This window comes from Patella vulgata, chromosome 1, assembly GCF_932274485.2.
Source record: "Patella vulgata chromosome 1, xgPatVulg1.2, whole genome shotgun sequence".
NCBI lineage: Eukaryota > Metazoa > Mollusca > Gastropoda > Patellidae > Patella > Patella vulgata.
In genome coordinates, this window is record NC_065879.2 from 80,097,685 (window position 1) to 80,114,433 (window position 16,749).

The 16,749-nt window shown below is 34.8% G+C and overlaps 1 protein-coding gene across 2 annotated transcripts in view; it reads left to right on the plus strand.

Moving 5' to 3' along the window:
• The first annotated feature begins 3,631 nt into the window (after positions 1-3,631).
• The window catches only part of LOC126824107 (phosphatidate phosphatase LPIN2), a 33,732-nt gene continuing 20,614 nt past the window's right edge, over positions 3,632-16,749 (plus strand). Inside the window, exons 1-3 of one of the 2 annotated variants that reach the window (XM_050553312.2) lie at positions 3,632-3,766; positions 15,766-16,051; positions 16,561-16,656. In XM_050553312.2, coding sequence (XP_050409269.1) covers positions 15,869-16,051; positions 16,561-16,656 — 279 coding nt within the window. In that variant the 5' untranslated portion in view covers positions 3,632-3,766; positions 15,766-15,868. Of the gene's footprint in view, positions 3,767-5,238; positions 5,417-15,765; positions 16,052-16,560; positions 16,657-16,749 lie in introns of those variants that run through there. The other variant, XM_050553308.1, reaches the window with a different exon arrangement.

Genomic DNA, 16,749 nt, shown 5'->3' on the forward strand with positions numbered 1-16,749 from the left:
GCACAACACTAGGGTCGAACATAGGAACTGGTTGGTGAGTCAGCGCCTTACTCATCTAGTTACTGTGGCTCCAGGAATGGGGTTTATCGTCGCCCAAATTATTTATTGAGACTAATATATGCGTGCGCCTTGTGGCGTCTGTCCTTGAATCAGGTATCGTGATTTTGTTGATCAAATTGTACGTAGCCTCGCCTGTCTAGCCGCGTTGATTTTCAATGGGTACTCTGCTTTTTCCCCAACACTAATAAATACCTTATGCGCAATTAGTGAATTATGGAAATGTGGAAATAAAATATTCAAGACTATTGGGCCAAGAAGATCAGATGACTAAGGATTGTCTGGGGTGATGTGTACAAGTGGGAAGAGCTGGTATGAGATATACTGACAGTAAGCATTTGGAGAAGACGTTCACAGCGACGCCGATACCCGGGTAAAATTACATAGCTTTGTTAGGTGATATGTAACATTAAAAATTGACGATTACATCAACATTAATATATGTACCACACGTCTGGAAAATCAATGTTATTTTGTAAGATATGTAGTTAGATATTGTTATGCATCACAATGTGAAATGTTTGTTGTAGCTTCCATACATGCTTGTACATGTAGTTGTGAATAAAACTATAGCCAAACTCAAATTAGACTGGGCTAGCGTAGTATTAAGTCAGTCCTGGAATGAATAACCCAGTTTGTGTTGAGTGGGCGGTACGCCCCTCTCCCTCTAACTGATCCCTCCCCCCCCCCTCTCCCCCCCCCCCCCCAGCAACGTAAAGATGTGTTGATAGTAAACAGTAAATATATATACTGGGTTAGTAGGCCAAGGTTATAGAAGCTTCAATGAACTCAGCTCACGAGTTGTATTAAAATTCTATACCCAAATTCAAAACATATGAAGTCTGGACATTTTGTAATAGTACAAAATATGCAGAAAAATGACTTCCAGTGATCCAATACATAATATATTTTGGCATTAATTGCACGAATAGTAGGACGCTAAACCCCATTTCATTTCATTCATAAATAGGCCTTTAATTTATTTCATTATTTATACACTTTCAAATAAAACTTATTTTATCATTTATACAATTCCAAATAAAACTTATTTAAACATACATTATGCAATAGCTAAATCTGCCTATTGCAGGCCTTTCTTTGGGTCTGAAATGTTATATAACTATTAATTAGACATTTATTAATATGAAAAGACCTTAATCGACTCTTGATGCCATCGCATGTGTCGGATTTTCACTGGATTTGAATCCGATTTGCTACCCAACGCTCATTGATGATTTAATCCAAAAATGGATAATCGAGACTATGTTTTTTAACGTACCGACGGAAATAATGATGATCGAATCTAGGCCTAAAATTCAAACGCTAATATCTCACTTCAGAGTGGAGCAATTTGGCTGAAGTTTTCAGCATATTCTCTTTACATTATCTAGTTTTTAACTATTAAAGTGAGAACTGCCAGCTCTTTATCTAATCTTCCATAATGACCCTTTAGTTGCATATAGAATTTTAAATATAACTTATTGCATATACACTTCTAAATATAACTTATTTCATTGCATTTACAGTTTTAAATATAACTCATTCATTGCATATATACTTCTAAGTATAACTTATTTCATTGCATTTACACTAATTCTAAATATAATTTATTCCATTGCATATACCCTTCTAAATATAACTTATTTCATTGCATATACACTTCTAAATATAACTTATTTCATTGCATATATACTTCTAAATATAACTTATTTCATTGCGTATATATTTCTAAATATAACTTATTTCATTGAGCATGCATACGTGTATGGAAATTTGGGCATTATAAATATACACTATTATTATTATTATTATATACACTTCTAAATATATTATTTCACTGCATATATATACTTCTAATTTTATCATAGCACACTGTATGGTATGTACTTCATTAGCCCGATTGGTGCCGAAAATGGGACCTAAAACTCATATTTTATTTCATTTTAGCCCGGCCCTGGTATACATTAGTCTGCATTGAGTAATAACAACAGGCTAAAAGAGTACGACGACTATATCGTATTGTAGCTTACTGCTGTTAAGTATAGACATAATCACACTTCACCGACTTTTTGTCAAGGTCGACACGAGGTCTCAAGCATTTTTAACGTCCTACAATACATTAATACGATTTTCTCGTATCGCGCAATTCGGTCAGCTGAGAAAAAAATCATTTAAAATCGCGGATCTTCATTTTGCATTTTTTCGGACCATATGTTATTTTCGCGGATTATTCCACGCTTATTCAGATTGTTAAAGTAACATCTTGTAACATCATAAGATTTTACCCAACTGGCCGTTATAAGGTCTGTCATGTCAATGGCGTGGTTTCGATCTCAAGCTTGTACGTGACATAGAATGTGATCCCACTGTTAAAGATCCTACGTGGAAGAGTAGTATTGAAATAAAACTGTACCATATGTTAGTCCCAAAATAACCAAGTACCAAGGCAGTGTAAAGACGTCCATGACAATTGCCAGTCTATTGCCAGGGCAGCGTCAGACTTTGCATAATAATACCCAGCCTATTACCAGGGCAGTTCCGGACCTTGCATGACAATAAACAGTCTATTGCCAGGGCAGCGTCAGACTTTGCATGATAATACCCAGCCTATTGCCAGGGCAACGTCAGACTTTGCATGAAATAAACAGCCTATTGCCAGGGCAACGTCAGACCTCCCATAACACTAAACAACCCATTGTCAGGGTACATGGGTAGCGCCTGGTCTTCCATCATAACAACCAGTTTATTGCACGGACAGTATATAAGTATGTTTTAAGCGCACGGTAATGGTGCACTGGGCAGTATATATTCACGGGTTCCACTAATCGCATCTAGCAGCACTAACTGCCCAAGATAAACACAGATCATCTGAGCAATCCAAACGTCAAATGAACATTCACGGAATACCAGGATAGGATCAACTCAATTGTGCGATCGTAAAGCCACATCAGTATTATATTTTGTTATCTTCTTGTATTCATTTTATTGTAACTATTTAATGAATGTATATCTAATTGTAACTATCTCTGGGAATGAATATCTAAGCGAGCTAACGTCTTTCTCACTGAGTCGCCGCGGCTCCCTAGATCAAACCTGTAAGTAATCATATTAATAATAATAATAATCACTTTATTTGAAAAGGGTACAAAATTAGGCCTGGGGCCTTTCTTACATTTTGCCCTTTTATCAACATCAAGCATGCATAAATCCGGAACAAATTTTTTATATAACGATAATAAATATATTAGATGTGCTGTTTGATAAATGTCAAAACTATTTACAGTATTGAAGATAATATGGCGATCCTTTCTTTTAATACCACGCCTCTTTCTACACCACGCCTTTTTCTGTATCGTACGATTTGAGACATCGATTATTTTATCTCACAGTTATAAAATATTATTTGTAATGAATGTCATGTATATTTCAATGACGTGTCCTGTACAACGTGAAATAGTAAAACATATGAATGACTGTAATACTAACTCAGCGATTAACCGATAGAGTTTCTGTGATTACATCAAACAATAGCCTTTAATCGATTCCGTGTATTTATCAGTGACGTGTTCTGTTGATCATTTATTTATGAATAATATCGCAGTGTTATTTTTTGTAGTTATGGTCATATGATTGTCTTATGAAATACCGTAAAAACTATTGTATTGCTCTTATTAAGACATACATGGACTGACTCAATAGAAATTTGAATGTAAGTATAATTAAAAACTAATTATCACAGTTATGGCAGGGGGTTTTCTCAAAGTTTTCGGGTATAGGGCGATAGAGTGGTCTAATATATGTGTGTAATTTAGATCATAAGGTCTGTCATTGAGTCACGTGGCGTGGTTTCATTCCCATGTTAGCACGTTGCAAGGAGTACGATCACCTAAGCATCATCGTGGAATTCCTCCGGGTCGATCTTTGAATTTCTTTTAATTTATTTATTAATCCATATTCTGTCTGATCAATATATTTATATGAATAACGGATAATAATGGATTTTTATTATAGATAAATTTATTCCATACATATTCCTGTTGGGTAGGCCTATAGGAATGTCATAAGATAAATGAAATGAAATGGGGTTTAACGTCCTATACTGGTCTGTTAAATTCCGACCGGGCTAATGAAATCGAGCGCAAGCCATACAGTGTGCTATAAGGGAAATTTTGACCGGTTAGCGGCGCTATATAAAGCCTACTCTTATATTGAATTCCAGCTGCCAAGGGTTCTTTTACGCGCACGCCAATTTGTATGCGACACGGGACCTCGGGTTTTCGTACCATCCGAACGAATATACGTTGTCCCTTGCCAGACACTCCATCCTGCACCAATGGGGGGGGGGGGGGGGCGTCGGAGTGTCATAAGGCGGCAAAAACTGGAATATTGGATTTGTGGGGTTTTTTTGTATTATATTACTTAGGCTATTTCTGGCCAGGGAAAATTCCTATTTGACGGATTCATTTTATAAGTGTTTTAATTTGTTTAAGGATTTATATGTTACATAGATATAGATTATTTATCCATGAAGGACTTTATGCTTAATTAAAATATATCATAATTTTATGAATATTAAGCCTATTTCATTTTTGTTTTCATTTATTTGAAATTAGGCTTGATACAAAAATAGAAGGACTCAAGATGAAGAAATGTCATGGGGCCCCGTCAAAGATATATATTTGGTCCTGCATCGGTACCATAGATATATAGTCTCAAACTTTTACTGTTAATATTTTATTTCGCTGCCTTGGCGAATTTCTCCCGATATGACACCGCTATATTGGCGCTAACCAATGCCATATTGCGATGCATCGAACGTTTCCAAGTTTAACCAAATGCAGAATCAAAATACTAAAATAGTAATTTTGCGTTATGACAAGCCTCATGAATACGTTCTCCAAATATTTGAATTCCTTTGGTTGCTGCGCATCTTTGGCTCTGTTGAAGTTTATCAAGATATTAATCTTCAACCCAGATTTCAATATACGGAACTCATGCGTGTTGCACTTCAAATAATTGTCAACGCGTCCGTGACGCGTACAATCTATCAACAGTGTTCTATAAATAGTGCACGCGCACTCTTATGAAATAACGGTAAATACATCATGGACATACCCACTTTTCAACCAATCAAAACCCATCTCTCTGTTCCCGTGAACTTAAGTCACGTGACACCTGTGATAAGGTGATCGTCTCATTTTAATATTACATTTACGTGCATTGATTGGAAAAGTCAGTCGTTTGAGTCGAACGAGGACTTAATTTACATATTTCCGGTAACAGTAAACACGCCATCAGTGTTATGGAACAATGAATTTATTGGGAAGCAGTCGAAGGGGATAATTGGCAGTATAATATCGTAAGTTTTCTGAATCGGCTCTTTTATTATGCGACCTGTCTGACGTTTCCAAGCCACCATAACCATTGCCCTGGCAGTCACGGACTTCTCTGTCTGTGTCTTCGATACGATAGGCTATTATGAATGCATTTTACTTGCTTGTAGCATAAATGGATCTATTTTTCAACACGTAAAGATCATTTTTTGTTTATAACTAGAGGGATTTTCTTTGAAAGGGTTTTCGAAGAGATTGATTGTTCCTGAGACTGAGAGGAAGAACCGAAGCAGACGACCCATCATCATCTTAGTTATTAATATTATCAAACGTGCCGACATACCACATGTCATAATGTTAACTCTTAATATTAACATGTCATGTCATAATACTTATAATATTTAACTCTTCTGCACCAAATGCAATGGTATACGAGGGAAAATTTGCCCAGATAGCAGCAATTATGCATACTCTTCATCAGTCCAATTCCAAGTCCCAATTAACTGTTGAGAGTTCCTTAAATACACTTCATTCAACCCGACTGGTACGCAGTACGACCGTGGTTTCTTGTCCCATCCAAACGACTGGATGCGTTTCCTTGTTAGGCCTTCCACCCTGCACCAATGACAAGCTGAAACTAGACTGAAAAATTCTGGCGAAGCTTCTCAACCAACGGTCAAGAAATTATCTAAAGACTAGAAAATTATGTGTTTGTCACTTGTGTGTATAATTTTGTGAAGACATGTATCATACCAGGCGTTACCCATACACCCTTCCCAACAAACCAACCCAGCTTGGCATTTTCATCATTAATTAATACAAGTCAAAGAGTTAGAGTGTATACTAAACAAAGATAATGATAGACCCATCTTCAAACCACATGTGACAATGACAGTGACAGTGGTCATCATTTCTTTGTGTGAAGCAAGAGGCCTCAAGTTCAAAGGTCAACTATTTCCACAACACCTCTAATAAATAGTGGAGAATGAAGTAAATCCTTTGTTTCCTCTGTCCACTTTAAGATCAAAGCCAAGACCCCCATCTTTATTCTCTACACAGGTGTTTGCATAGGAGATCCGATTTTTAGACACCTCCGCTGTTTGATTACCTAATCTTACTTTGGTCTTTATTCAAGGCACATAATGTTTGGGTTTCAGTGTTCAAGTTCTATGTTTGTTTCATTCATTCAAGGTACAAATTATGTTTTATTTGTTTTATTCATTCAAGGGACTCTGTATGGGTTTGTTTCATGCTTCATTGAACCATTCATTCATTAATTGATTAAAATGGCTATTCCTACTACATGTACCTCATTTGTTTGATTACCAAACTCCTTTTTTGATTTTCATTCAAGGATGATGTATGTTCTATTTCTGTACTAATATTGTTTAATTCATTCAAGGTACAAGGTCTGTTATATATGTTTCATTCAATATTCAATTCAAGGCACAAGTTCTATAAAATTTATTTTATTCATTCAAAAAGATACATTGTTTCTGTAAGGCAATTTTTAAAATTCTTTCATGGTTCATGTTTTTTAATAATATACATGTAGGCCTACGTGTATTTGTTTTATTTATTCATTCATTAAAATGGCTGCTAGGCCTTTTTGATTTGGGTCAAGACTCAAGAACAATAGATTTTGATTTTTATACAGCTTTTGTCTTTTATTATTGGGGGCTAAATGGTGTGCTATCATTGAGTCAAGTAGCGTGGTTTTGATTCCCTGCTTGTATATGACAAGGGTTAGGGTTGTCTGCCCAACCTTGTGGGTTTTCTCTGGATTCTCATGTTTCCTCCACTGCTACAGACCACTATGTGCAAGCGAATGATGAAATAAAAATTGAACCATAAGTTAGTCCCGAAATGACCTAGTTTGTGTTGAGTGACCTCAATCTCTCTCTCTCTCTCTCTCTCTCTCTCTCTCCCTCATTGTTTTATAAATATAGATCTTAAATACATGTATACTGTACATGTCCAGCACATTTCGGATTTGTCACACTGTATTTGACTTTCTAATTTCCACCAAATTTGCAAGAATTCACGAAAGTTGATCATGTGATTGAAAGTTTGTGCCTATCTCAATGTTCTATATCTGGTACATGTGTGTCACTCATTTCTCACTTTAAATAAACCATAGACACAAATTTAGACATGATGAACATTATCGTAGGCCTTTATACATACCGTATGACAGAAATTATTTATGTGCACACCTGAATGTAGATTTATTCTGACATTTAAACAGAAGGTTAACTATTTTGCAGCTTTCAAAATTGTGAATACTTTTATCAAAATCGTGAGCTTTTAAACATTAAACATTTGTCAACACTGAAGAGTCACTTGACATGATTTTTAATTGGGTGAATGGGGATTTGATTTGTTGCTCAATTCCTTCTAGTTCTAGCATTTAGCCCCCCCCCCCCCCAAAAAAAAAAAAATAAAAAAATGATAGGGTGCATTTAGATGTGTGACAAGTTACCTTGCCCTCCAAAAAAGGCTCAGAGAGAGAGAGATAGAAATGGCGTTTAACGTCCACTAGACACAAACTTGGTCATTTTGAGACTAACATGGTTCAATTTTACTTCAATGATGCGCTTGCGATAACCCACAAGGTTGGACAGGCTACCCTTCACCTTGTCACATACAAGCAGGGTATCAAAACCATGCCACCTGAGTCAATGACAGACCGTGTGATCGTATGCGCACCTCTGTAAACCCAATCCAACCTCCCCTAAAAGCTTCAGTCAAAATTTCAATCTTAGAGATTTTTCACTCATAACACTGGGTTACATGTACATTAAGATATTCATGTATCGAATGTAAAATGATAATTGTTTTTTGTGAGACATGGAGTTATTGTGAATAGCTTATTATTGGGGATTAAGATCAAGGACGTGGGCTGATTGAGATAGGATATGAATTTGGATGATATCCAAGTAACATTTATGACTAAGAAGATATCATTTCCGTGATATAACTAAAGAAAGGATTTGTTATACCATCCAAATCTACGTTGTATATATGTAATCTGTTGTCATATTTACAGGTATAATCCCTGTCCCCATAAAGCCATAATGTAAGCGAGGGATAATTGTTAATCCCAAAACCCTACTTCTTGGATTATTTGGCAACCAAAAATAGCTTCTTTACATTTAACAACATTATTGAGAGATAAATACAGGTAAGGGGCAGGGCTGACAATTCATACCGGTTTCAAATATCGCCACCGATCAATAATAGATAATATTGGCAAACTATTTTTTACTTACAATTGTTTTGAAAACATTCATAATGTGTATATGAATTACGAATTATATGTGAGTGTATGGTGTAATATCAAAAAGTGTGTGTTTAATGACTTTCTGTTTAATCAGTTATAAAGGGGATTATTTGAGACTGTTTATTTTTCAGAGTGTAAACTTCTATAATTTCTAAATTAATATGCAGCAATTTGTATGATTAAATAATGATTAGTAACGGCACAATATACTGACTTTCTGTTGATGTACATACATGTATATATAATAATCTTTTAGATTAGCATTATATGTACATGTATGTACGATGGAGAGTTTGACCTATCATAATACCATATAATTAATTTATTTAATTTAATAATTGATTTGATCTACATGGATAAGCTTTTACATTATGTTGAGATTGACCAGTCAAAAATTAAACTAGTAAAATTACATGCCTAAAAGTGACTGATCTGCATGTACATGTTCATAGTTGATAATAATGTTTTACATTATACTATAGGCCTACATGTATGTAGAGTTTGACCAGTCATTGATTTTGACCTAAAACTGACTGATTGTTTTTTAACGTCTGCTTCCACTGTGGTGTTATCATGGATAGGCCTAAGACTAAAATGGCTTACTTTTTATACAGAAGTACGGTACATGTAAAAGTGCCCTTGCTATTTTTTTCATAGGAAAATAAAAGTGGTATCAGGTGTTCTAGAAAGTTAAAAAGTGAGTGCTCTCTGAATTTGTACATGTCTGTGTCCACTGTGGTGTTGGTCTGCTTACAGACGTACAACAAAAGTAATCTTTTAGAGGCATTTAGTATCTGGATAGAGCAATAATCTATAACACATACTTATGGAAGAACAATTACTGATTTATTTAGGCGACATTCTGAAGAGTATTCTCTCAATGTTTTCAACAAGTACATGTGTAGGGCAATTATATATAGATAAGTAATAAGATCTACTCATTCCATATGAATCCAGTACAACCTTAAGATCTCAGAACATGTCATTAGTTATTCCTGCTGTCAAAGTTCAACGGACGAAATGATCTTATCACTTAACAACACCTTTTCTGTGGAATTCACTGCCCCTAGACATCAAAGAATCAAAATCTATACACATCTTCAAGTCACGTTTGAAGGCACATCTATTTGACGAAAATAAACACTAAAAGAATCCACGTAAACTTTATAGCCCATTGGGAACTTTATAGTTACATGTAAGTATTGTTTGCACTATACAAATTCTGTGTTGATTGATTGATTGATAACAACAAATCAGAAAAGTATCTTTTGTCTTGTTGGAATTTGTAAATGAGAAGTGCTATCAGGTGTTCTAGAAACCTTAAAGCTTAGTGCTAATTCAGTGTATGAATACATGTAGCTTATTTAAAGATACATAATGTAAGATTTAGATACATGTACAGAGCTGACCATTCTTAATAATAGTTCAAAAATAGATAATGCAAACTGAATATATTGAAAATTTGTTCAAATTACTGTATTCTGAGCCAAGTTATCACTGTTTGTAGTTCTGACAAGATGTGTGCATTTGGTTGATTTTTATTATCATAACCATGGTACTGGTACATGTATATTCGAGACTTACATGTAGTCTAATTTACTTAAAATCAGAGCCATCCGATGACCTAGAGAGTTGATTATGGTCTTGTCATGTTAATAAATGTCTAATTAACAATTTATATAACATTTAAGACCTAAAAGACCTGCAACAGGCAAATTTAGCTCTTAAATAATGTATCTTTAATGCCTCTGTCAACATTAGGTGATATTGTAGAAAATGCTAAGTCAGGATTTTAGGAAGGCTGTAAGACATTAAGTGGTGGTACCCCCCAGGTAGAGTAGGTCCAGTCACATGTGTATTACAAGGAAACAACAGAGTTTTACACACCTTTACCTCACATGTTTTTAATCAGCTGTCATTGTTTATAAAAGCGTGAGAATCTAGTATGAATGGAAACAATAGTTGTAGTAAAACAATTAACGGTTAACATGACATAAACCAGGACACAACTATTATTATTAGATTTACAACTGAATTATAATTATCAGAACCTACTGGTGACAGATGGACTACTAACACAGACAAGGTAAATAACTTGATGAATATTCAAACAGTCTGAGCTATTTTTAGGGGTGACAGAGGAAGAATCAGGTCCCCCCCCTCCCCCCAATCGAATCGGTCAGCCGCAGCAAATTCTTAAAAATCTGAACATACCAAAGGTCGACCTAAAAAATACTCCCACATGAAAATGTTGGCAGATGTAAATTTATTGATTTAAGGCACCTGTTACAAATAGATGCATTAAAGTTACAATTTCATATTTTTAAGTTATATTTTTAAAATGTATTAAAATAAAGCCCTAAAATAGATGGTATCTATAAATAGTCCTACCTTGTTAAAGAATAATCCTATTAATCCTATAATTCACTATTGCCAGTTGAGAAATTGGCAAAAATATCATTTTCAACTTCAAATTCAAACGTTTGAAGATAGCTATTCCATGGTGGGGAATAGGAAAACAAGGGAGGTAATTGTGTTATTATTTCCGGTGTGAAGATTTTTAAGTGTGAGAAAGATAACCCATGATCGTATAATAGTGAGTTGACAACCTATTCAGCAAAAGACATAGAAATAATTATGTTTTGACTTTCTTAGAAAATATGAAATTATAACTTTAAATTCTGGCGAAAACTATGGTGCTTGTCATTTGCTCAACCCAAATTCGATGGCCTAAAACATTCGAACCACTCACTTCTTTAACTTTAAGTAATTTTATTTTCTTTTTCAAATCTTTGTAATTATGGACTGTCACTACATTTATATTACTATCAACTGTCATTAATAATTATTACATTAATGAAAGTTTCAACTTAGTGACATTATTGGTGAAAGTCTGATTTTGATAACGATAACAATCTACTGTATGACTATATATTTTAATTATGAAATGACTACAGTAGCAAGGGCACATGTACATTGAAACTTGAGTAACTTTTTGAATTATGAGAAGGACTAATCTATAACAACCATATGGTTTGTTGATACAATTAATATATAGCAATATGACTGACCTCAGTGATCCTAACTTATATTAGACCTTACTGGTGACAGATGGACTGGTATTTAAATGGAAATCATACTGAGAGTGTTTGTTTGATCAATGATGTCCATGGTTTTAGTGTTTGTGATATAGTTATAACTAGTGATGACTGTTATTATTACTCTGTGTCAAGGACTAAATCAAAAGGAGAGAGGGTGGGGGGGGGCGGAGAGAAAGAGAGGGTTTTTTTACTCATACAAACTAACATATGGTTCAATTTTATTTCAATAATCCACGTGATACAAAATAGGTAATTTTGGGACTAACATATAGTTCAATTTTATGTTAATAGTTCACTTGCGCGTAGAGTTCTTTAGCAGTGGAAGAAAACCGGAGGACCCAGAGAAAACCCACGAGGTTGGACAGGCAATCATACTCCTTGTCGTAAATTGACTCAATAACAGACATTATGATTTAAAGTGCATGTGTTAGACCAAAAGCCACACATAAGCCCCTGCTGAATTAACGGTACTCTACACAATGATGTACTTTGTATCATAAGTGTTTTTGTGCCTCCTCAAGTTTTTGTGCCTATAATTTTAATGGGAAAATTTAGTCTTTGTGATAGTGAATTCTCTCATAGCACACTGTATGGTGTATGCCCGTCTTCATTAGCCCAGTTCGGAGCAGAACAGTAAGACATTAAACCCCATTTCATTTCTAATCATTGAAAGTCTGATCATGTTATAAATCATATGGTCTATGACCATGTGTTATATAATAATAGATTACTCGACAGCAGTAGAAATATCCTTGAAACTCAACTTGGGTAACATTAGGACTAATCTGTATTGACCATATGGTGTATTTATAAATAGCCATCATAACTGACCTCGGTGACCCCAGTAAGTCAAGTAAGTGTGAAGGAAATTATGTTGACATTAAGGCCGGTAGATCTACTTAGTACTTATATTTATAGGTCCTATATATATGCTGTCTAAAGCTAGATTTAATACGTATTTATTGACTCAAATGTTATATCACATTTACATGTTGTAAGCTCATCTCTGATTAGTCAAGACAGGTAAACCTTATGACCTAATTTGGATTTGAATAAGCATGTGATACAGTGGACTGGAATGAATACTTGAATACACATACCGGTAGTTAACAGTGCATTAAAAACGTAAAGTCTTTGGTTAAAGATTTGATAGACTTTGAACTGTACAAAGTCTAGGTAGTTTATGTTCTACTTTCATTTTATTCATTTATTGCCAGAAAACGTCTAAAGATAAAGAATCTCTGTTAGTTCTTTGGGATTTATATTTAAAGGATTTTGTTTAGTAATGTTCAAAATATCTTTTCACTGTTGATGACACAAGGGACATAAAAGATCAGTCTCATATATTTCAAAAGGAAATCATATTGAAATGGAATTTTTAATCTCCTACTTTTCTGCACCAAGTGGGATAATGAAGATGGACAATAGGATAAAAATTCTGCACTATTTTTCATGGTTTAAAATAATTTTTAAAGATATCTTTTTACTATTTGTGACACAACACAATGAACATGTATACATATATTTATAATGTATTGTACACAATAGTATCCGTCTTCATTAGCCATATTGGTACAGAAAAGTAGGACATTAAACCCCATTTCATTTCATACCATAGTTATACTGTGTGGTACATGTATTACATTGATTGATCACATTCATGTACATGTATATTCGAAAGGACAAAAAATATGCCCTATTTAAAGATTGTTATTAGTTTTATGAATGTAAAAGGACCATCATTGGTTGGATTTTACAAAAAATTTATAGCACAACTGTTGTTACTATAGTTTTCCAAGAGAGATAAAGATGGCATTGTGAAATGAATTTGTAACACTAGATCAAGAACTTGAATATTCCATACCCCCATTATATATACCAGGTATCCAATCTCTGTGGTCAGTGTAAAATTAAAACCCTATATAATAATAAAAATAATAATAATGCACATTTGTAATTGCGCTCACTCCATCCATATTGCATGCTCTAAGCGCATGGAGGATAATAGCTAATCCTGATAATATGTAACAAACAAATGAGTTTTGAGTTTGGATTTGAACACAGGTAATGTTTGAGAACTTTGTAGTCTCTGCGGTCCAGAGCTTCGTCTAAGGATTTGGTTGTGCGCGGCAATATCGGGCGAAGCCCGACGGCGAACACCTCAGGTGAGAGCCCGTGAGGGGGTCTGGGAGCCCTCCCCCCAAAACTTTGAAAATTGACTCCCTTAGACTCAATTTCTGAGCACTTAAAAAATAGTTTCGGAGATTTGATATACTATTAGTTTTGGCATCTTGTTACACCATGGATTGATTAATACCCGCAGACAGAAATATACCCATAAAACAATCAGAAAGACGATTTTGTAAACCTATGCACCATGATATAGTATTGGCACTTGGGAAAAACCTTGTCAGCGATTTTCAAAACGTATGTATGTTGCCGCCCAGTCTTTAACTTTTGGGCTCAGTAGGCGGCACAGTTTGGCCAGAGCGCGGCGGCAGCGCCACCTAGTCACCATGTTAAACGAGTCTCTGCTGTGGTCAGTGTGAAAATAAAACATTACAATCTCTGTGGTCAATGTGAGAATAAAACATTATACATGTACATGTAGATAACAATCTCTGGGGACAATCTAAAAAATGATTATTATTTACATGTATCAAATCTCTGTGATCAATCTTAATACACACACACAAAAAAAAATGTACAAACTTTTGAACTTGTAAACTTGTAACAGGATGTAAAGACTATGTTGATGTTTTTACTTAAAGAGTAAAAGGTTTACATTATCTTGTTTTATTGAATGATTAATTATATATGATTTTAATAATCTGACCCTTTCCTAACCTTCTCCGTCAGTGTAACCTCACAGTTTTTCTCCCCGGGCAGAAATATCGCTACTCGCAAGATTAACTTGACTTTAATCTCAGAATAATTAACTAGTTTGATTGAAGTGGATTTTGATTCCTGTATGTACATGTATCTCTCCTTAAAGTAGCTAAGTCTCTAACTCAATATCATCCAAAATCTTCGACATTGAAAACACGATTTATTTGTCAAATTAAATCAACATTCATGTTGTGATCTTAACGGAAAAAGATGGGCTTTTGATATCCAATATTTAAGACAAAATAAACATTTTACCATTGGTACACAAATCGTGTACCATAATGCGCTTCAGCCCCAGTAGTATCAAGAGACTCGAGGGACGAGGCTAGACACATTGCACCAAATCAAACGGCGTATGTAGACTGGAATAACCAGACGCTAGAAATTTGCACTCGCCTGAGACTGCTGGCTTATTTCGCCGAACATAACTGATTTGAAATTGGAGTAAAAACGAAAACCATTGAATGTAAATCAGTTTATATACATTCATATTACAGTATTATATGCGTTGCGACCCACTTTTGTCAATTTCTAGGTCCCAAATGTTAGCGATTTAGCTCCTTTAAAAAAAAATCCATCTTGTAAAGACACTTGGCGAAATAAAGAGATTAAAAAAGGACAAATCGTGTACCATAATGCGCTTCAGCCCCAGTTGTATCAAGAGACTCGAGGGACGAGGCTAGACACATTGCACCAAATCAAACGGCGTATGTAGACTGGAATAACCAGACGCTAGAAATTTGCACTCGCCTGAGACTGCTGGCTTATTTCGCCGAACATAACTGATTTGAAATTGGAGTAAAAACGAAAACCATTGAATGTAAATCAGTTTATATACATTCATATTACAGTATTATATGCGTTGCGACCCATTTTTGTCAATTTCTAGGTCCCAAATGTTAGCGATTTAGCTCTTTTAAAAAAAATCCATCTTGTAAAGACACTTGGCGAAATAAAGAGATTAAAATAGGACCAAAGTTCAAGTGCATTATTATTCAAAATGAAGATTACGAGATGATAGTCTCAAGTAACTTGAGTGTGAATGTTTAACCCCATATTTTATTTCTTTTACTTTGCTTTACTTTCTACTCTTTGTTTACAGGTAGTTGTAACAAGACTAAATGAGTTAACCTAAGAAACTTCACTATCCTGTGACCTTTGAACTCTTTAGAAGTTGATGAATACCTAGATCAAAGACAGTCATTATGAGTGGGTTAATAGGGCGAATCTTTTCTAATGTGAGGGGTTTTTATAATGAGATCAACTCGGCTACCCTGACAGGGGCTATAGACGTGGTTATCACACAACAAGAAGATGGAACCTACACGTCTTCACCATTTCACGTCCGTTTTGGTAAAATGGGCGTACTTCGATCCAGAGAAAAAGTGGTAAGTTACAAGTTCCTTTTTGTATGGCCTTTGCTTTTAAACGACTCAGTTAATCATGTCTATTGTTGGTGTTTTGGTGTTAGTTAATGACAACTGTATAATTTAGAACCATATAAGACAAACCCGAGGACGCAAAATAACTACACAGACATTGTAAAAAATAAACAACAAATATCAAATAAAGTGAATGGATCCGTGGTCAACCGTAAGTTTCCACTGCTCTGTATCATTCAATGGTAAAAAATTTCATTAATAAGTGAACGATATTAGTTTTATAGTGCTGGTTGAGATGAATGTTTGTTTGTGACGACAGGTTGATCACTAGTTCACCACTGAGATTAATGATTTTCTTTGTTTGTGACGACAGGGTTGATATTGTGGGTTAATGATTTTGTTTGTTTGTGACGACAGGTTGATATTGTGGGTTAATGATTTTGGTTGTTTGTGATAACAGGTTGATTACCATTGAGATAAACGTGTAATGATTTTTTTTTTGTTTGTGTCAACAGGTTGATATCGAGGTCAATGGTTTACCAGCTGATATACAGATGAAACTAGGAGAAGCTGGAGAGGCTTTCTTTGTTGAAGAAGTTGATAAACCAGAGGTAATAATCATACCCATCACAGTTACCTCCCTTTATTTAAGTGTTCTCATCTGTTTTACAGAGGATTATGAAAGTCTTCTAATATCCCTGTAA